The 21,808-nt window shown below is 41.6% G+C and overlaps 1 protein-coding gene across 2 annotated transcripts in view; it reads left to right on the top strand.

Annotated features, from left to right (window-relative positions):
- Nucleotides 1-1,134: 1,134 nt before the first annotated feature.
- Nucleotides 1,135-21,808, top strand: part of OGA (O-GlcNAcase) — a 31,720-nt gene continuing 11,046 nt past the window's right edge. For both annotated transcript variants that reach the window (XM_066240318.1, XM_066240317.1), the window contains exons 1-10: nt 1,135-1,769; nt 5,829-5,880; nt 7,111-7,208; nt 10,364-10,494; nt 11,660-11,831; nt 14,574-14,672; nt 15,488-15,772; nt 17,686-17,844; nt 18,304-18,917; nt 19,334-19,508. In XM_066240318.1, the coding sequence (XP_066096415.1) occupies nt 1,571-1,769; nt 5,829-5,880; nt 7,111-7,208; nt 10,364-10,494; nt 11,660-11,831; nt 14,574-14,672; nt 15,488-15,772; nt 17,686-17,844; nt 18,304-18,917; nt 19,334-19,508 (1,984 nt within the window). In that variant the 5' untranslated portion in view covers nt 1,135-1,570. The remainder of the gene's footprint in view (nt 1,770-5,828; nt 5,881-7,110; nt 7,209-10,363; nt 10,495-11,659; nt 11,832-14,573; nt 14,673-15,487; nt 15,773-17,685; nt 17,845-18,303; nt 18,918-19,333; nt 19,509-21,808) is intronic.

Below are 21,808 nucleotides of genomic sequence, written 5' to 3'. Positions count from 1 at the left end.
ATTGATTCCTTATCATGTGCCAAGCCCAGGGTTTTGAACCTGTGACCTCAGCTTTCCAGGTGACTCTCTCTATTTACTGAGCCACCACAGGCCAGGGAACAATACTAAGTCTTAATAATCAGAATGAGACTTCAGTGCTCATTTCACATTTTTATCTCACAAGTTGAGACAGGTCTCTCCACATAAATGTAAAGTGCATTATGACAGGATTACAGGGAGCTCTGAGAACATACAGGATCTAAGCCCACCTAAGACTTAGGGAAGGCGTCCCCAAGGAAATGATGTTTGTGCTGATGCCCAAGGGATCTCATTTCTCCCTCACACTTCACTCTCCCCATTCCCAAACAAGCTAGGCCTTTTCACTCCTCCCTAATTTGTACTTTGTTTCTTTTTATCTGGTGTTCTTTTCCCTTCCTCACTACTCAATCTGGCCAACTCCTCTTCATTTTTTAGCATCCAGCTCAAAAGCACCACCTCTTCCCAAAAGAAGATTAGATCAGTGCCATTATGTGCTCTGGCAACACTTGGATACTGAAAAGAAGGACTGTACTTGGTTGTCTCCACCGCTATACCGTGAGCTTATAGTGGCCCAAGAGCCCAGCATTAGGCAAGGTCTATAGGTGTCCCATGAATGAACAAACGAATGATTAAATTTTTTATTTAAAGGGGTAGTGCCAAGCTGGGGGTAGGGAATAATGATTGAAGACACAGGGGTTAGCTGTGCTTCTTGGAGTGTTTTCTTGACAGAACAGGCCTGGGTCAGGCTGTTATAATGAGCCAATCTATTAGAAGAATCTCAGTAGAAATAGGTCAGTTCCTCCCTATGTTTTTAAAAATTAGGAGCTTCGTTTCCGCGCCTGCGCATTGCGAGAGTAAACGCTTCTCTTTTTCCCTAATCCCAATTGCCCGAACCCGCTGCAGCCTCCTCCCATACTCCCCTTGTTTGGGTGGGGTAAATGGTCCGTCCTAGAGCTCCTGGCCCGTTTTGGAGGGTGGCGAACACAAATGGTACAGCCTACTGCCTTCATTACCTCCCGTTTTTTGCATCTCTTCTGTTCTTCTTCCCCCTACTGAATGAAGGTCAGTAGGCTAGCCCAAAAAAGGGAGGGGGAGCCGGGCTAAGGGGACCGGTCTGAGCCGGTCTCCAGCGCAGGCGCAGTGCGGATAAACAGGAAGCTGGTGGAAGAAGCAGCGGCAGAAGAGATCTTGGGGTTTTAGGGGGAACAGCAGAACTAAGATTTTAGGAAGGATAATAGAGGCTAACTGAGAACAAGAGGAGAAGCTCTGGGCATCTGCCTCCAGAGGCCGAGTAGTGCAGCTCCGCTTTTGGCTTCGGCTCGCCCACTTACGCCAAGGCAGCGGCTGACAAAGGGCTCACTCCGGTGCCGCCGCCCTTCTCATCCGGGCATTCGGGTCTCTGCGGAGTGGGAGGGGGAAGGGCAGAGGGGGAAGGGAAGCCGCCGGAGGGGCGAGCATTTGAAACCGAGGCCCTCCAGGGCTCTGGGCCGGCGGCCCAACGGACGGAGGCCAAGGAGAACCCTTAGAGGTGGCGGCGGTCGGGGGAAGGAGCATGGTTCAGAAGGAGAGCCAGGCGGCGCTGGAGGAGCGGGAGAACGAGCTCAACGCCAACCCTGCCACCTCCGCGGGGGCAACGTTGGAGCCACCGACGACTCCTGCTCCCGGAGAAGACAACCCCACCGGGGCTGGGGGAGCAGCGGTGTCCGGGGCGGCAGGAGGGGCTCGGAGGTTCCTGTGTGGCGTCGTGGAAGGTGAGCGTTCTGGCGTGGGCTGGGCGAGAACATCCTCCCGCGCGCGTCGCCCCGGTACTAACAGGTTCTGTCCTCGGGAGGGGGTGGCGGCGGCGCTTGGGGGGGGGACTCTAAAAAGGTGTTACTTCCTTGGGTTTGAAATTTGACCCTGCAAACTGGAGGCGAGAAAGTGGGCAAGGCTTCCCTCTCGTTCTTAAATGGCGTCGAAATTCCCCTCTGGCGATTAAGCCTGACCCCACCCGCCTCGGGCTCGGAGCCGCGCGTTCCCCGGCGGAGGCGTTGGTAAGGAGCCCGGTGCTGGGCTCGGAGTCGCGCACTGGTGTGTGTTCTGGGGATGCTGTTCCCCAGGGTGGTCTGCGTTCAAGTGGGAGTATGTGTGTAGTGACACTGTCGCCCCTGTTTGGGAAAAAAGAACCCACACAAATGTGCTTGTTGTACTCCTGGGGTGAAGAGAAACACAACAGGCCTATGGTTTAACGAATTAATTCCTTTTGGCTTAGAATTTTTTTTTTTGCCAGCCAATCACCACCCCCCCACCCTTTGAAGATTCATTTGCAGCCTAGAGAATTGCCCTTTGCCAACTACTGTGCTTTGCCCTTGAGGGAAGAAGCTTTGACTTTAATATCTGAGATAGGAAATTTTAATTTAGTGACTTTAGAAGAGATTTTAAAATGCTTGTCTCGAGACTTATCCTATTTCCATTTAAAAGGAATGATGGACTTTTTTGGTAGTTGGGAAAAATGACCAGGAGATTATGTCACAGTTTATTAATATAATGGTCAAATATTCGGCTTTATATTCTGTGGAAGCATTAATCAGTTACATTATTAGTTTCTGAAATACGCACATATTTGAGTTTTCGGAAGTATTTTGGCTTACCCAGGGTTTCTTAGCTGTCTGCTTTATTTAATCCTGTATGTAATGGTATTGGGAGTAAAACTGTGTAAACATTTGTCGTAATGAGAAACCAAAATGATACGAAAGAGGTCTTAGTTGAGAGCTTCAGCTTTTTCAGTGTTAGCATAGAACAGCGATTTTCAACCTTATTCATCACATTGTACACAAATTACTAAAATTCTGCAGCACATCAAAAACTTTTTTGTCGATCTGACAAAGAAAAATAGGTATAATTTTAATTCATTCACACTACTTGGCTATTACTGTGTTGGCTGTCCTCCCCTCCCCCCCTTTTTTTTAACAAGGGAAAAGAGACCAGTGCCCGACTAAAAAGTCAGGTATTGCATGTTTTAAAAATTCTTGCAGCTCACCAGTTGAAAATTACTGGCATAGGGTATTTCATTTGAAAGATAGGTGTTGGTTATTATTGTATTTTAGATAAATTGTAGGGGAGAACAGACTAATTTGCAGTAAGGAGTGCAAGAGTTCAGCCAAGTTAACTTGCACTGTTTAGGAGAAGACAGAATGGAAAACTGCTTTTGAATTTGGAGTTCAAGTTTATGAAAGCGTGATTGCTTTGTGTGACTTATCTGTTGACATATTTGTTGCGCCTGAGTGCAGGGAGATTCTAGAAAAAAAGAATTTGAATTTTGTCATCAGATCTTGATGTGGAGGGCTGGGAAGGAATGCTGAGGGATACAGAAATCTTAGACTAGAGTGAGCCTAAGGAAACTGGCCTCACTCAGGTGTTGTCCCTCATCCATTACATTCCATTCTATATTTTCCTGGTGGCTAAGCACCTGATTTTTCTCTTTTTATGTACTTGTTAGTTGGCACTATTCCTAAAAATGAATGAGGATAAAAATACTGTAGGTATTGCCAGGATTCTTTTTTCCTTTCCTTTCCCTCACAGACCTTTGTTGATTTTAACTTCTGTGTATAACAGCACTGCTTCCTCTTTGTGGTATCCATTAACCAAAACCAACCTGACTCTCAAAGAGGAGAGTTAGGGCTTCTGAAGACTGAAACGTTAAACACTTGAAAAATATTTATTTATAATGAAGCAACTCTAAAGGGATGTTTAATGCCTGAGCCTTTAAGGTAAAAATGATAATGCTAAATGTTCCAGGAAAGCTATAAAGAACTTGTATAAATTTTACCTATTTAAGGCAGGATCACCTTAAGAGGGTGATCCACCTGTAAGGGTAACATTGAATTGTCAAGATTGCCATCTTCAGCCTGACCTGTGGTGGCGCAGTGGATAAAGCGTCGACCTGGAAATGCTGAGGTCGCCGGTTCAAAACCCTGGGCTTGCCTGGTCAAGGCACATATGGGAGTTGATGCTTCCTGCTCCTCCCCCTTCTCTCTCTCTGTCTCTCTCTTCTCTCCCTCTCTCTCTCCTTTCTAAAATGAATAAATAAATAAAATAAATAAAATTAAAAAAAAAAAAAGATTGCCATCTTCATAGTACTTCTGAGAGGGTGTCCTTATCTCTTGTAGAGGATTAGATTGAGAGAGGTGGAAAAGAAAGATTAGGCAAGCTATAAAGTATGATAAGCACAACTCAACAATGAGCTCCAAATACCAGTATGGGTTCGGTGCTTACACCACTATTTAAGTCATCAGTTTGCAGGTTTGCTTCCTGAAAAGTATGCGTGACTAGTGCTTTGTGCTCTAACCCCCCACCTCCCCTCCCTCTCCCTGCACACACTGGGCAAGTCTTGTCCTTGAATTTTCAGTTGTTCAAACCTTTGCTTTGGAATTGAGATTGCTTGAGAGCTTCTGTTTTGGGCCAGTTCCACTGTTGAATTTGTTGTGATTGTAGTTTAAGGCATATTTTGGGCCCTTTTTTAGTATATCAGAAACTTGAAAAAAAAAAGTGATAAAATTAGGTCAGTCAGAATCTTTTTTGATTCAGTTCTTAAAAATTCTTTGTTTGTTTGGTAGTACTTTTATTAAAGCTGGGATCAGTGAAATGGAGAGGTTTTGGATAGAAGCAGCAACAGGAGAGAGCCTAAGCGGAGCTGCTCTGGCTCTCTAGAAATGTTCTAGGAGAGAATGAGCCTAGGCGCGTTCCCTGGAACGTCAGAGAAAAGGGGGCCTTGGAGACAGGTTCAGGGAGTTAGCCCAGGATGAGCTGGTGCTGCCATTGCTCCCTGGTTGCAAGTCTCTTAGGGTTTAGAAAATACACGCCTGAGAGGGAAGAAAGGAGTGCTCTGGGGAGGAGAGAGCAAGCTCTAATTCTGTTCTTGATTATTTTCCTACCTCCTTCCTTTAAAAGCAATTTTAACTCCCCTCCTAGGTGTAGTAATTATTATTAATAGCATTTTTGGATTACTTTGTATCCTTTCCACCATTGTAAGACTGAGATAATCTTTTTAGAAGTTAGATTTAGCCCTGGTTTGTAGCTCATTTGGGTAGAGTGTTGTCTGGATGCCCCAACGTTGCAGTTGGATGCAGGAATCAACCAATGAATGCATAAATGAGTGGAACAACAAATGTGTTTCTCTCCCTTCCTCTATAAAATCAGTCAGTACAAAAATAAAAATTAGATTTAATTATATTTCTTTTTTTTTGTACTTTTCTGAAGCTGAAATGGGGAGGCAGTCAGACAGACTACCGCATGCGCCCTACTGGGGTCCACTCGGCATGCCCACCAGGGGGCGATGCTCTGCCCATCTGGGGTGTGGCTCTGTTGCAACCAGAGCCATTCCAGCGCCTGAGGCAGAGGCCATAGAGCCATCCTCAGCGCCTGGGCCAACTTTGCTCCAGTGGAGCCCCGGCTGCGGGAGGGGAAGAGAGAGACAGAGAGGATGCAAGCCCTGGCCGGTTGGCTCAGTGGTAGAGCGTCGGCCTGGCGTGCAGGAGTCCTGGGTTCAATTCCCGGCCAGGGCACACAGGAGAAGCGCCCATCTGAACACAAAACAAAACAAAAAACATCTATTTGTTGTTTTACTTAATTGTGCATTCACAATTGTTGGCGTATTGTATGTGTCCTGACTTGGGGGGTATTGGTACAACTGAGACTACCTGGCCAGGGGCAGATTTTCGTGTATTGTACATATTTTTTACAAAACAAGATTGTATTGTAACCTTTTTTCAAACGATTTTAACACATTTTGAAACTTTAAAGTCCTAATTTTATTTTTTCTTTAAATCCAGGATTTTATGGACGACCTTGGGTTATGGAACAGAGAAAAGAACTCTTTAGAAGGTAAAATTTATTTTATTGTGAAGTCTTAAAATTAACATTTTTTTTGTTTGTTTGAAGAAATACTAACAATAGGTCGTGTGCAATTTGAATATTTCTTAGTTTCAGGAGTTATTCTTTTACTTTTTTTTTTTTTCTTTTACTTTTTTACTTCGACCATTGGTTTTCAACCTTTCCTGGGGAAGCCGAATAGGTTTTGGGCTTCACCTGCCTCACCCAAGAGCTGTGTTTTTAGTTAAGACCCTTTTTTTCGCCCTGGCCGGTTGGCTCAGCGGTAGAGCGTCAGCCTGGCGTGCGGGGGACCCAGGTTCGATTCCCGGCCAGGGCACATAGGAGGAGCGCCCATTTGCTTCTCCACCCCCCTCCCCTCCTTCCTCTCTGTCTCTCTCTTCCCCTCCTGCAGCCAAGGCTCCATTGGAGCAAAGATGGCCCGGGCACTGGGGATGGCTCCTTGGCCTCTGCCCCAGGCGCTAGAGTGGCTCTGGTCGCGGCAGAGCGATGCCCCGGAGGGGCAGAGCATCGCCCCCTGGTGGGCAGAGCATCACCCCTGGTGGGCGTGCCAGGTGGATCCCGGTGGGGCGCATGCGGGAGTCTGTCTGACTGTCTCTCCCCGTTTCCAGCTTCAGGAAAAAAAAAAAAAAAAGACCCCCCCCCTTTTTTTGGGTGTATTTTTCTGAAGCTGGAAACAGGCAGTCAGACAGACTCCTGCATGCCGCCCGACCGGGATCCACCTGGTACGCCCACCAGGGGGCGATGCTCTGCCCATGGGGGGGGAGTGTCTCTCTGTTGCGACCAGAGACACACTAGCGCCTGGGGCAGAGGCCATGGAGCCATCCCCAGCGCCTGGGCCATCTTTTGCTCCAGTGGAGCCTCGGCTGCGGGAGGGGAAGAGAGAGACAGAGAAGAAGGAGAGGGGGAGAGGTGGAGAAGCAGATGGGCACTTCTCCTGTGTGCCCTGGCCAGAAATTGAACCTGGGACTTCCGCACGCCAGGCTGATGCTCTATCACTGAGCCAACCAGCCAGGGCCTTAGTTAAGACTGTTTAACATGCTGGCATTTGTTGTAATAGTTTTTACAATTCCAGTGGATTACAAAACGGTTGAAAGCTACTGCTCCAGTATATTATTAGCTTTGATGGAGAGATTGAGATATTTTAAGAAAAGGAAAAAAATTGAGATTTATAGCCTATGCATGTTGTCTGTTTATACATATGTAATTTTCTTTCCCTTTAAGGCTCCAGAAATGGGAATTAAATACATACTTGTATGCCCCAAAAGATGACTACAAACATAGGATGTTTTGGCGAGAGATGTATTCAGTGGAGGAAGCTGGTAATTTTTTTCTTTTTTTAAAAATCTGTATATTCAGAATATGTAAAGAAAAAGTATTTTCACTTTGTAGGTAGTTTTCTACTGTTTGGTAACTACATGAATTAGTGCAGATTGAAAGAGTAGCACTAACAGCAAAGCCATTGTGTGATTTCATGGGCGTGCTAGTCTGACTCCACCTGTTATGTGGTCAGAAATGATATGTTTTAACTTCGGCAGTGGTCTAAACAGAGGGCTACTGGACGGAAGAGGTCCTGAAGCAAGGTTAAGTCTAGGGCGAGGCATGGCCCATACCATTTTGGTATAAATTTTATAGGACTTGGAAAAAAATCATGGAAACAATATTTTATATAGTTTTTAAAGCCAAAGTTAATGCGCAAAAGAAAGAAAGGAAGAAAAGAAAAGAAATCCCCAAACAAAAGACCAAAATTTTAAACAAAGATAGGATTGGTATTATCATATTTCCCCATGTATAAGACACACCTTAATTTTGGGGCCTGAAATTTGAAAAATATTACATAAAGTTAGTGAACTTAAGTTTTATTCATTGTAAAATTCATACAATTCCTCATCTTTGCAAAAAAAATGAGAAAAACCTACAACTACTGTATAAGAAGCACCCAGTTTTTAGACCCCAAAAAATTTCAGAAAAGGGTGCGTCTTATACACAGGGAAATACAGTATTGATTTTTTTGCTTTAGGCTCAAGTATGTTTTGGTCTTGACTACTTCGTTACTATCTATATTAGTCCTGTCTTTTTTGTGTGTGTGTGACAGAGAGAGAGGGACAGACAGAAAGGGAGAGAGATGAGAAGCATCAGTTCTTCGTTGCAGCACCTTAGTTGTTCATTGATTGCTTTCTCATATGTGCCTTGACGAGGGGAGGGTCCCTACAGCAGAGCTAGTGACCATGGGGTCATGTTTATAATTTCATGCTCAAGCTGGTGAGCCGTCGCTCAAGCTGGTGACCTTGGGGTTTCAAACCTGGGTCCTCTGCGTCCCAGTTCGATGCTCTATCCACTGCACCACTGCCTTGTCAGGCAGTCGTGTCTTTATTTAAAATAAAGACATCAGCCCTGGCCGGTTGGCTCAGTGGTAGAGCGTCAGCCCGGCATATGGAAGTTCTGGGTTCGATTCTTGAAAGCCCCAGGTTCAATTCCCGGTCAGGGCACACAGGAGAAGTGCCCATCTGCTTTTCCACCCTTCCCCCTCTCCTTCCTCTTTAGCTCTCTTTTCCCCTCCCGCAGCCAAGATTCCATTGGAGCAAAGTTGGCCCGATTTCTGAGGACTATCCATGGTCTCTGCCTCAGGCACTAGAATGGCTCTGGCCGCAATGGAGCAATGCTCCAGATGGGCAGAGCATCACCCCCTGGTGGGTATGCTGGGTGGATCCTGGTTGGGCGCATGCGGGAGTCTGTCTGACTGCCCCTCTGCTTATTTCTTCTGAAAAATAAATAAAGACCACCCTAGTCCAGATCTGTACTATAGTGAAAAGTAATCTCAAACTATCCCTGTTATGTGTGTTCTTATGTTGAGTGAGTTATTTTAAATTTGTAAATACAAATGGTACTTTGAGGGGGCTTGAGTGAATGGGGAAATATTTTCATACTTGAAATTAAATGATACGTACATATAAGATGTTTGGTTGCAGAGGCCAGCCAAGGCACTGAAGATAAAAAGTTTTCTTAAATTATGAAGAAGCAATTAAAACTTAATCCCATCTTATGAGTGTTGTTTACTACTTTATATAATTTAAGTGTGTCTTCAACGTAATTATTTTCTGGAGATGCTGGTAATGAACTTTAATGTGATCCATAATTAAAATACAGTCAAATGCTTATTTTGAGAAACCACTGAAGCTTACTTAAAGATATCCTGCCTGGCCTGACCAGGCTGTGGTGCACTGGACAGATGTGGAGGACCCAGGTTTGAAACCCTGAGGTTGCCGGCTTGAGCGCGGGCTCATCTGGTTTGAACAAGTCTCACCAGCTTGAGGCCAAAGTCGCTGGCTTGAGCAAGGGGTTAGTTGGTCTGATGTAGCTAGCCCCTTGGGTCAAGACACATATGAGAAATCAGTCAGTGAACAACTAAGGAGCCGCAACGAAGAATTGATGTTTCTCATCTCTTTCCCTTCCTGTCTGTCCCTATCTGTCCCTCTCTCTGACTCTGTCTCAAAAAAAGAAAAAAGAAAAAAAAAAAATCCTGCCTGCCCTGTGGTGGCACAGTGGATAAGGTGTTGACCTGGCATGCTGAAGTCGCCGATTTGAAACCCCTGGCTTGCCTGGTCAAGGCATATACCAGAAGCAACTACTATGAGTTGATGCTTCCCACCCTCCCCCCTGCCCCCTTTTCTCTCTTTACTTTCTCTAAGAGCAATAAATAAAATCTTTAAAAAAAAGATACATCCTGTGTTATGGAATAGTGTTTCAATTTACTTAGGAAAAACTGTCATGGTTTTATTTAATTAGTTTTTCTTTGATTTTAGAGAGAAGTATCGATTTGTTGTTCTACTCATCCATGCATTTATTGGTTGATTGATGGGATTGAACCTGCAACCTTGGCATGTCAGGACCACACTCTAACCAACTAAGCTACCTGGCCAGGGTCATGTTTTAAAAACTTAAGATGTGTAAGGAATATTGTTTCTGTAGTTAAAAAGATGATGGGTCAGAATTGTTAAGGCCTTCACTAGGCAAGCCCCCTATGGGGCAATGCTCTGCCCATCTGGCACTGTTGCTTGGCAACCGAGCTATTTTTAGTGCTTGAGGCAGGAGGACACAGAGCCATCCTCAGTGCCTAGGGCCAACTTAGTAGTACCAATGGGGCCATGGCTGCAGGAGGAGAAGAGAGAGCAAGGTGGGGAGAGGGAGGAGAAGCAGATGGTCACTTCTCCTGTGTGCCCTGACTGGGAATTGAACCTAGGACTTCTACACACCAGGCAGATGCTCTATCACTGACTAACTGGCCAGGGCTTTTCTTTTTTATTATCACATTGAACTTTTCTTTTTTATTACCACATTGAACATGACAATTTTGTGTGGTTAAGGAACTTCCTTTCTTGACTCCTTGTAAATTGGAGAAAATGACCTCTTCAATTAAAAGGTAAGGTTCTTTGAATTTTCTCTGTGCTTCTTTCTAAAAATATGGACTCTTCTTTAGAACAACTTATGACTCTCATCTCTGCTGCCCGGGAATATGAGATAGAGTTCATCTATGCTATCTCACCTGGATTGGATATTACCTTTTCTAATCCCAAAGAAGTTTCTACATTGAAACGCAAACTGGACCAGGTAACTTTTTTAACTTTTTAATTATTTTTCCTTGAATCAGTACCTGAAACTTAAGTTTCCTAAATCACTTTAATGATATTAAAAGGGAACCAGATTGACATGTTTTGTTTTTTTATAGATTTTTTACTTTAATGCTTTTGATAGAGGGATACTTTCTAAAGTGAGTTAATTTGCTGGGGGTACCAGTGTTTTTCAAACTTTATTTTTCATTAGGATTTTCTTAAAAGAATGCTTAGAAGCGACGCTTTAAAGATGCTGACTAATATACTCCACTTCCAGAGATTCTTAAACTTATTTGGGGTGTGGAGTTATTTCATATGATGCTCCAGTAAGTGGTCCAGAACCACTTGTTGAGAATCTTTGTGTGGGTGCGTGAATGAATTTGTGACTGAGGTTATAGAAACAGAGGGTTTTACCTGTTAGATATCAGTTCCCTCAGTTACATAGACGAGATATAATTCATCCGAAATGATTAATTTCCCAAGATGAGAAGAAAAATGGATAAACCCGTAAGCTGTTGGTGAACCAGTTGAAGTTTGAATTCTACTTAACAAAAAGCTGCACGGCTTTTTTTTGTAAAGTTAAGTTTGCAGATACATTTGCTAGTATATAAATATATATGTTTTTAGGCCAAGGTTTATGTTACTTGTATTAAAATGGCTGGTAAAAACTTAAAGTAGTTACATTTCCATGAAGAAGCGTTTTAAGAGGTAATTTCCCTGTTTGATCAAGTTCTGCTATGGTGGTCTTTCTGATTGATGGCCTAGTTATAAGGTTTACGTGCAAAGAGATTAATTAGGATCAGTGTGTCTTTTGGGCCTGCCTAGGTTTTTCATGTCTTAAATTTACTTATTCATGTTTTTGTATTTTTCTGACAGTTTGGTCTTTTATAATTAACAACTAAGGTGCAGGCCACATAGTAGAACCTTTGTTGGAATATTTCCGCATATTGTTTTCAAGTCCAAATGGAAAAAATGGGTCCCAAAACTGTTTAGCTTTTTAATATAGAAAATGTGAAAACAGTAAGTTTGGCTTTGAATGTTTTACAAAGGAAAATATTTGACTTCTAAATACAATTATTAAGTATATACTTGAATATTTGGAATCTTGTATTTTTTATTCTAAGATGAGGTGGTATGGCCTCTTGTCCTTTTTCTTTCCCTAGGTTTCTCAGTTTGGGTGCCGGTCATTTGCCTTGCTTTTTGATGATATTGATCATAATATGTGTGCGGCAGACAAAGAGGTATTCAGTTCTTTTGCTCATGCCCAGGTCTCCATCACAAATGAAATTTATCAGTACCTAGGAGAGCCAGAAACTTTCCTCTTCTGTCCCACAGGTATTGTATACAATAGCTTTATATTTTAACTAGTTTTAAGATACTAGTTTCAAAGGACTATCCATGTATGGGCTTTATTATGCTGTCCTCCCTCCCTTGGGTGTATGAAGGTAGAAATTCTTTTTCTAGACAGTTTTTCAAGGTCTTATACTGGAGAAATTTTAGGGCCTAACAAATGACAACTGAATAGGCAAAAGATGTTATGTGTATTTTTTAGTCCTGGAAGTATAGTAGTCCTGCTTTATCCATGTTTTCAGTTAACCTGTGATCAACCATGGTTGGAAAATACATATTATATGTTACTCCCCTGCTAGTCAGTTGTCTGGTTGTCAGATTGACTGTTGAGGTATTGCTGTGCTTGTGGTCAGGTAATCCTTATTTTACTTTAGAAAATTTTTTTTGTTGATTGATATTTTAGAGAGAGGCGTGGGGAGAGAGAGAGACAAACATCTGTTTGTTGTTCCACTTATTTATACACTCATTGGTTGATTCTTGTATATGTGCCCTGACCAGGGATTGGGCATTGAGCCACAATCTTGGCATATGGGAATGATACTCTAACCAACTGAGCTACCTGGCCAGGGAAATGTACGTAGTTTTTAACTTGGTCATTTTTCATGTCCTCCTACCTGTTCCTTTTTTCTGCTCATGAATTTCTGTGTCCTTTATTGCTCCACTCGTTCCCAGCTGGGTTCTTATTTTCAGAAGTCAGCATAGAAAGTTTAATAATTTCCCCCTCTTTTCCTCTCCTCCTTCCTTCTCTGGTTCCTTTCATTGAAAATGTTTGTTTCTTTTAATTGCCTCTCAAAATTCAGCTTATAAGAAATTTTCCCGCACTGGCCAGATGGCTTGGTTGGTTGGAGTATCATCCCAATGCTCAGAGGTTGTATGTTTGATCCCTGGTCACTGCACATACAGGAATGGATCAATATTTCTGTCTCTCCCTCTTTCTCTAAAATCAATTAACCCCCCCCTCCATTTACTTCTTATTCAGGATGAGATAAATAAACTCTAAGAAATTTTAGACTATTTATTTAACTTTTTTGTATGTCTGCCTTGAGACTTGTTTGGAGGTCCTAGCAGGGGAGTGCAGCCACACGTATACCCTTGACTGAAGAACGGTCCTCTCCTCTAGCGGGGAAGGTCGTCCTATTCTACAGAGCTCGCAGCTGCGGGAGGGACGCACATGGAGCGGTGAGGGAGGAAGGGGACACCCGCCTAGCCAGCCAGATAAGCCGAATCAACCCTGGCGGTCAATGGGGCGACAGATGTCGCAGCCAGATCGCCCTCACATCCTGTATGTCTGCCTTGAGTAGGGGTCTCCAAACTACGGCCTGCGGGTCGCATAAGGCCCCTTGAGGCTATTTATCCGGTCCCTGCCGCACTTCCAGAAGGGGCACCTCTTTCATTGGTGGTCAGTGAGAGGAGCATAGCATAGTTCCCATTGAAATACTGGTCAGTTTGTTGATTTAAATTTACTTGTTCTTTATTTTAAATATTGTATTTGTTCCTGTTTTGTTTTTTTACTTTAAAATAAGGTATGTGCAGTGTGCATAGGGATTTGTTCATAGTTTTTTTTATAGTCCGGCCCTCCAACAGTCTGTGAGTGACAGTGAACTGGCCCCCTGTGTAAAATGTTTGGAGACCCCTGGTCTTGAGTATTGTGAACCATGAACCTTATCTCAGTGGTCTGATACTACATGAATACTCAAATAGTATTTAATAAGATTATACTGGGAATTACAATTGACTATAAATTATAATTTAGTTGCAGTTGAATACTAATACTCATAGGCATAATGTGTTCTTTGTTATGATATCATCAGTTCAGTCTATTTGGCTTCTGATTGTAACTCAAGAAATGTAGGCAATTCAGAATTATGTAGAAAATGATAAAATTTTAAATTATTTCTTTAGTAGACTTGTATTTCTAGTGAGCGTAGGATTGATCTGTACTGTTATTGGAGGAAGAATATTTTATGAGTTGACTTTTTTAGTTGATTTTTTTTTAAGTGAGAGAGAGAGAGATGAGAAGCATCAACTCCTAGTTGTGACTTTAGTTGTTCATTGATTGCTTTCTCATATGTGCCTTGAAGGGGCTGTGCTCAAGCTGAGCCAGTGACCCCTTTCTCAAACTAACAGCCTTGGGCTTCAAGCCAGTGAGCCTGTGCTCAAGCTCTGGTGGCCTTGGGTTTCTAATCTGGGTCTTCAGTGTCCCAGATTGTCACTCTATCCACTGTGCCACTGCCTGGTCAGGCAAATTGATTTTTTTTTTTTTTTTTTTAACAGACAGAGTCAGAGAAAGAGACAGAAAGGGAGAGAAAGATGAGAAGTATCTTATTGTGGCACCTTAGTTCACTGATTGCTTTCTCATATTTGCCTTGAGTGGGAGGCTACAGCATAGCGAATGACCCCTTGCTGAAGCCAGCGACCTTGGGCTCAAGCTGGTGAGCCCATGCTCAAGGCAGATGAGCCCGCGCTCATGTTAGTGACCTCGGGGTTTTGAACCTGGGTCCTCTGTGTCCCAGTCTGATACTGTCCACTGTGCCACCTTCTGCCTGGTCAGGCAAATTGATTTTTAAATGAACTTCCCACTTGAGTTTACTTCCTTTGAGGCGTGACACGGAGGCTTTTTATCATTTGGATAAAAAGACTTTAGAATTGGTAGGTATTTTTTTCCTTCATTTAAAAACTCATGACCATTTCACTCCTGACTATTTTATGTTCCTCCTCTACATTCAGAATATTGTGGCACTTTCTGTTATCCAAATGTGTCTCAGTCTCCTTATTTAAGGACTGTGGGTGAGAAGCTTCTACCTGGAATTGAGGTGCTTTGGACAGGTAAGTCTTTAAGATTTATACAGTGAAACTTGAATTAACTAGGACCTAGAGAAGTTGGTTGGTCTGGCTAATTGGATATTTTTTAAAAATTGAGCCTTAACCAGAAAACTTTGTTAGTAAAATTCTCTTTGTTTTACAAAGTATACATTCTTCACTTAATATAACAAATATCTTTGAGGATTTCTAGTGGATCTAAATATCATTTACTGATTAATAGATCTGTAGGGAACTGGGCTAAAGGGTGTTTGTTAATCCCAGCCCTTAGAAGACTCCTATTTTATAAAATGAAAGCTTTTGTACTAGATTGATAATTGTTAACCAACAAGCTGTATTAGCTTTTATTCTAAGAATTAAGGCCAGAAACCCAGAGTTTATGTTAACTGGGGTTTGTCTAATTGAGGATATACTGAGTGAGAGGCAAACATTGATCTATTTCTGTATGTGCCCTGACCGGAATTAAACCTGCAACCTTTGCATTATTGGGGTGGTCCTCTCTCCGGCCAGGGCTATACTATATTGTAATGGAAAAAAGTCGTTTATGTGAACATTTGTTTCTTATTAACATACCAATTTAAGGAAGCTTGCCTAAACCTTAAATATTCATACTTTTTGACTAATTTCTATTTCTAGAAATCTGAGGAAATATTGGGGGGTGGGGCAGTGTAAATAAAACTGAATAAAAAGACGTTATTTTTTTAAAAAATTGTTACAAAGTATTAATGTAACAAAGAAAATACAATAAAATATTGTATGCATTATACTATTAAAAAACATGTGTAAAGATCTTTTTAACAAAAGGTGGTCATTATTTCTAGGTCCCAAAGTTGTTTCTAAAGAAATTCCAGTAGAGTCCATTGAAGAGGTTTCTAAGATTATTAAGAGAGCTCCAGTAATCTGGGACAACATTCATGCTAATGATTATGATCAGAAGAGATTGTTTCTAGGCCCATACAAAGGAAGATCCACAGAACTCATCCCACGGTTAAAAGGAGTCCTGACTAATCCAAATTGCGAATTTGAAGCCAACTATGTTGCTATCCACACCCTTGCCACCTGGTATAAATCAAACATGAATGGAGTGAGAAAAGATGTAGTGATGAGTAAGTAGACTGCTTAACCCTTGACCTTGGGCGGAGAGCTGGGTTTAACTAGACGCATTGGCAAGTAAGTGTTCCTTTGTCATCACAATTTAAGAGATTTTTTAAAGGTCTGTTTAGTCCTGTGACTGAAATGTAAAAACATGATAGAAGAAGGGCTGAGCCTGGCCTGTGCTGGTACAGTGGATAGACTGTCAACTTGGAACGCTGAGGTTGCCGGTTCAAAACCCTGGGCTTGCCTGGCCAAGGTACATATGACAAGCAACAAGCAAGCAATGGGAAACTAAAGTGAAACAACTATGAGTTGATATTTCTTGCCCACCCCCCCTCCCCATAAAAATCAATAAATCTTAAAAAGAAGGGCTAGTGGTTTTGGACAAGTTGCTTAATAAACTATCCCTTGGCCTCGGTGTTTTGTTTTTAAAATGTGACTTAGCCTTGTCTGAGTTCTAGACTAGTCTAATTTTAGTGTTCATGTTATCTCTAGAATTCTGATTCAGTTTGTATTTTCATATGACTTTTATTAAATGGGATATTTTATTTTTATGTTACTTTTTTTTTTTAATTTTATTTATTCATTTTAGAGAGGAGAGAGGGGGAGAGAGAGAGGAGAGAGAGAGACAGGGGGGAGGAGCTGGAAGCATCAACTCCCATATGTGCCTTGACCAGGCAAGCGCAGGGTTTCGAACCGGCGACCTCAGCATTTCCAGGTTGACGCTTTATCCACTGCGCCACCACAGGTCAGGCCGGATATTTTATTTTTAGTGAGAGAGACAGGAAGCATCCACTCATAGCTCTGGGACTTTTAGTTCGTTGATTGCTTCTCAGTTTCTTTGAGGGGGGGGTTCTCCAGCTGAACTAGTGATCCGTTGTGTTCAAGTCAGTGACCATGGAGTCTTCTTATCTGTGATCCCACACTCAAGCCAGGTGAGCCCATGCTCAAGCCAGCAACCTCTGGGTTTCAATCCTGGGACCTCTGTATCCCAAGCCAGGGCTCTATCGACTGCGCCACCACTTGGTCAGGCTAGAGGGTTTTGAATACCTAGCCAGAGTGCTGATTTAATTTTCTTGACCACTATCCTGATTTGGGTGGAGCTTCATTATTTGGTTGATTTTACTTTTCCACTCATTGCATTTATTAATTTGACCATTGTTTTTTCTTAATTATTTACCCATTAAATTATAAGCCCCTAAATGGTAGGGAATGTTTTCTTTATGGAAAGTGTAGTGCTTTTAACCTTGCATTCCCAATAATTGGTACTCAATGGACACTTACAAATGACTTTTCCAGTAATTTCTAAAATTACTGGATTAATGGTTTTTTATTTCAATTGGAATTTTACATTTAATATTTGAGATAAAGTTCAGTGAAGGGTCTTGGTTGCATTTGTATTTTTATGTTTAAAGTTTGTTCTTATTTTAGTTCTTTGCTTTTCTAGTTGTATTGTAACAACTAGAGTTTTCCATTTGTCCCCCTCACTTGTCAGGCTTTTGTAATCAAAACTGTTACTATAGCCTGACCAGGTGGTGGCGCAGTGGATAGAGCGTCGGACTGGGATGCAGAAGGACCCAGATTCGAGACCCCGGGGTTGCCAGCTTGAGCGCGGGCTCATCTGGCTTGAGCAAAAAGCTCACTAGCATGGACCCAAGGTCACTGGCTCAAGCGGGGGTTACTCAGTCTGCTGAAGGCCCGCGGTCATGGCACATATGAGAAAGCAATCAATGAACAACTACGGTGTCGCAAAGAAAAAACTGATGATTGATGCTTCTCATCTCTGTTCCTGTCTGTCTGTCCCTATCTATTCCTCTATCTGACTCTCTCTCTGTCCCTGTAAAAAAATTAAAAATAAAATAAAAAATAAAAAATGTTTAAAAAAAAACTGTTACTGTTGCTCTCCTTTTTTTTTTTTTTGCAGCTGACAGTGAAGACAGTACTGTATCAATCCAGATAAAGTTAGAAAATGAAGGCAGTGATGAAGATATTGAAACTGATGTACTTTATAGTCCACAGATGGCTCTGAAGTTAGCTTTAACAGAATGGTTGCAGGAGTTTGCCGTACCTCTTCAATATACCAGTGAGTTTTGGCATTCTTTGTAAGGGTGTTGGGTCACATGGTTGAGTTAAAGAACATTTGTGATGTGCTTTGCCATAGACCCACTAAGCAAAATGATTAGGGATCTAGAGAAAAGTAAAGTTTTTGAGATCTTACTTTTTTATCTTAAGTAGCATTTGTCTTGATGAGATGCTAATTTGTTTTTAAAAATATTTACTTTGAAATAGTTATGTTACTTTTTAAATACAGGTCTTCAAAAGAGAAGATAGTAGGTGTTGGCATGTTTAGGGATGTTCATCATCTGTTTCTTTTTCCCCCACTTCCTTGGTGATTTTAGAGAAATTGCACTTTTATCAGGGCTCATATTATTGGAAGCTCAAATTGAGGTTGCAGTTACAGATGTGATAAGAAAACATTTCTCTAGATCTAATTTGTTCTATTTCTAATTCTGATTATCATTGTGGCTATTTGTTTTTGTAGGTAGGCAAGTTGCACACAGTGGAGCTAAGACAAATGTAGTTGATGGGACTCCCCTAGTTGCAGCACCCTCTTTAAATGCCACAACTGTAGTCACAACGGTTTACCAGGAGCCCATTATGAGCCAGGGAGCAGCCTTGAGTGGTGAGCCTACAGCTTTGACCAAGGAAGAAGAAAAGAAACAGCCAGATGAGGAACCCATGGACATGGTAGTAGAAAAGCAAGAAGAAACAGACCACAAGAATGACAATCAAATACTCACTGAAATTGTAGAAGCTAAAATGACAGAGGAATTGAAACCGATGGACACTGATAAAGAGAGCATAACTGAATCAAAATCCCCAGAGATGTCTATGCAAGAAGATTGCATCAGTGATGTTGCCCCCATGCAGACTGATGAACAGACAAATAAGGAGCAATTTATGCCAGGTCCAAATGAAAAGCCTTTGTACTCTGTGGAGCCAGTGACTCTGGAGGATTTGCAGTTACTTGCTGATCTATTCTACCTGCCTTATGAGCATGGACCCAAAGGAGCGCAGATGTTACGGGAGTTCCAGTGGCTTCGAGCAAATAGCAGTGTTGTCAGTGTCAATTGCAAAGGAAAAGATTCTGAAAAAGTGAGTATGCTGAATTTACTGCTTCTGTAGCGTGGATGGGTCCCCATGTTGATGGTATGGAGGAGGTATTAAAGGAGTACACTGGTAACTGGCAGAAAATTGACCACGTCTTGCAGTATGTTCTGTAAAGTGGATGTGGACTCTACCAAATCTGGCACATACAATTCTATAGTTTGACCTTATAGTTAGAAATGAAGAAAAGTAAAAATTGATTTTTTGGGGAATGTTTGTCAGTTTGAACAGACACAAACTTTTATTGCTTTTCGAAAGTTAAGCTCAGTGATTCTTTAATGGTTAAAGAATAACAACAGGATAAATTACAGGCACCTGACAACAAACAGCTTAGTTTATAACTATGTCTTAGATTGTTTTGTTAAGCTTGCAATTTTTTGAGTCTTTTTATTGATCCTCAATAGATTGAAGAATGGCGGTCACGAGCAGCCAAGTTTGAAGAGATGTGTGGACTAGTGATGGGAATGTTCACTCGGCTTTCCAATTGTGCCAACAGGACAATCCTTTATGACATGTACTCCTATGTTTGGGATATCAAGAGTATAATGTCTATGGTGAAGTCTTTTGTACAGTGGTTAGGTAGGTGCATTGGGAATAATCTCTTCTCAGATTTATTGTCCCTTAAAGAAAAAAGACATTATCCCACAGGGAGAAAAACATTTAAGGAATTTGTGAATTTCCAACTCTTTTTACTTTTTTGCCTAGAGTTTATTCAAATATGTAGCCCTTGTTGCAGACTTGAAGTGCAAGTCTCAGTAAATACTTTGAGCACATTGATTTTTCTCCCTTGGGCTAATTCAGCATAAATATTTTGAAAATGTGTTAGAAAGTACTGACTTTAACTTGCTCTGACTGAATGCTTCCTGGATGGAACCCTGTATACCACTTTTATCTGATTTGGAGATGAGACACTATGAATTGTGACTCTGTAAGCTCTCTGCTGCTTGCTGTGTCTTGGTAAACATTAATACTGTTTAACAGAACAATTGCCTAAATGACCTAAAGGGCCTGGCAAGAGGAAGCCATCCTCCCAGCCCTGTGCGCATGCGAGCCGTTAGTGGTGGGCTATTCTGGTGCTACTTGGTATTACTTCACGTGGCTTTTTCTTTATTTCTCTACCAAGTAATTGGTTTTAGCAGGGGATGGAAATTACAGTCCTCTAAAAACTTTGTTCATTTAATGGACTTCTGTATGTTTCCTTTGAAAACAGCAACATTTTTTTTGAAATGTTCAAACTTGGTAAAAGGCACCAGCATGGCCAAGTTTCTCCAGGGACCTCACTTCACTTTCAGGTTATCAATCCAGCTGTAAGGAATATGTGATGGACTTACAATACAGCACACAGCAGGCAGCAAGGCTAACTGACATGTCATAGTTTTCATAGTAGTCATAAATACTATATGATGGGTTACATGGTCTCGGTTGTGAAGTAGATCTGTGAAACTGAGCTTAGATTAAGGAGTGGTAGCAATGAGATTTCTCACTTTCTGCCTATATACTTTGGGCTTTTAAATATTAAAAAAAATAGTTTCCTTGTGATACAATTTATCAGCTAAGAGTAGTCTCTGATTTTTAACTTGGAAATACGGAACTTTGGGTTCCTGTACATATAGCACAGAAGGTAGAAGAGAGAATTTTGACCTCTTGTTAAAAGGCTCCAGGAGCTATTTCTTTTCTGTGATAGATAATCTGTCCTTTGGCTCAGGAAAAACCTTACGTTGGTTGTTGGATGACAGTAATTGCCTTCCAGGCTTCTGGCCAAGGGATTATAATTAACCCTTATAGGGATTTAAATCTTATATTTCCACCCTGAAATCTGGATTATTGAGCTTCAGAAAGTATCTCTTAAAACTTAATTCGAGAATTATTACAAGTAAAATTCTTGATTATGTAGATACTGTGTTGTTTCCCCTCAGGTTTTACCTGTGTACTGTGCAATTATGGGGTAGCTTTCCCAAATTGTATAGATAGCTGTTGTACAACCTAAAGGTCAGAGCATCTTGGAAGTGTGAAATGATCATCTTTGCATTCACATAGCTTTATAAAAAGCTCACAACAAGGAGAATATTTTCATGGTTCTATAGTAATTTCAGGGAGTTACTGGTTAGAACCCTTTGTTTTCTTCCTCTCTCCAGTCCAGCTGGCATTCAGTCCTTTAAAGAATGTGGCTATGCAGTACTTTTGATTACTAACGACTTCTGTTATCTTCTTCCCCATTGTGTACAGATGGGAGAATCCTCAGCACAAGTGTCTACTACTATTGGATGGACAGCGGCAGATGTTCACAGCGCGTCATGATTAATTAGTTTAAATTGAAAGGCTCTATCTGTGAGGTAGCTGAGGTAGCTATAAGGGCAGTAGGCATGAACTGAAGTCACGTTTGCGCAGCGACTGAGGCATTAACCATGTTTTCATTTACACAGCTCTTCGTACATGCAGCTTTTTATTGTAATAGTTGGAAGTGCTAGTTATGTTGTAGTCTCAAAGTGGGGGGTAGGGGAAATTGGCTGATATTAAAGTTCAAGAGGTATAGTCTTGTCCTGCAGTGTAAATCTACACTGAGCTATGGAATCGGGCAGGTTCTCTTCATAGCCTAAATTTTTACCCTATTTCATATTTATTTTACAACTATTACATTATATGTTTTTTTAAGTACCCCTACCCCTAAAAAATGACGAACCTGGATAATACTCTCTTAATGGGCCTGAATTGTCAACAAAAAAATTGGTTTGCTTTGGGACTGTTTGACTAGCACACTATATACCTTGTACTGATGAGACTGTTAACTTGAACAGGAGGTAGAATGCTGTCTTCCAATGGAAAAGAACTATATTGCGCTGCTTATCTTGTCAGAAGACTAGGCAGGTGATTTTGATTTG

The sequence above is a fragment of the Saccopteryx bilineata genome, chromosome 7 (genome assembly GCF_036850765.1).
Source record: "Saccopteryx bilineata isolate mSacBil1 chromosome 7, mSacBil1_pri_phased_curated, whole genome shotgun sequence".
Classification (NCBI taxonomy): Eukaryota; Metazoa; Chordata; class Mammalia; order Chiroptera; family Emballonuridae; genus Saccopteryx; species Saccopteryx bilineata.
This window is presented reverse-complemented; position numbering and strand designations above follow the sequence as displayed.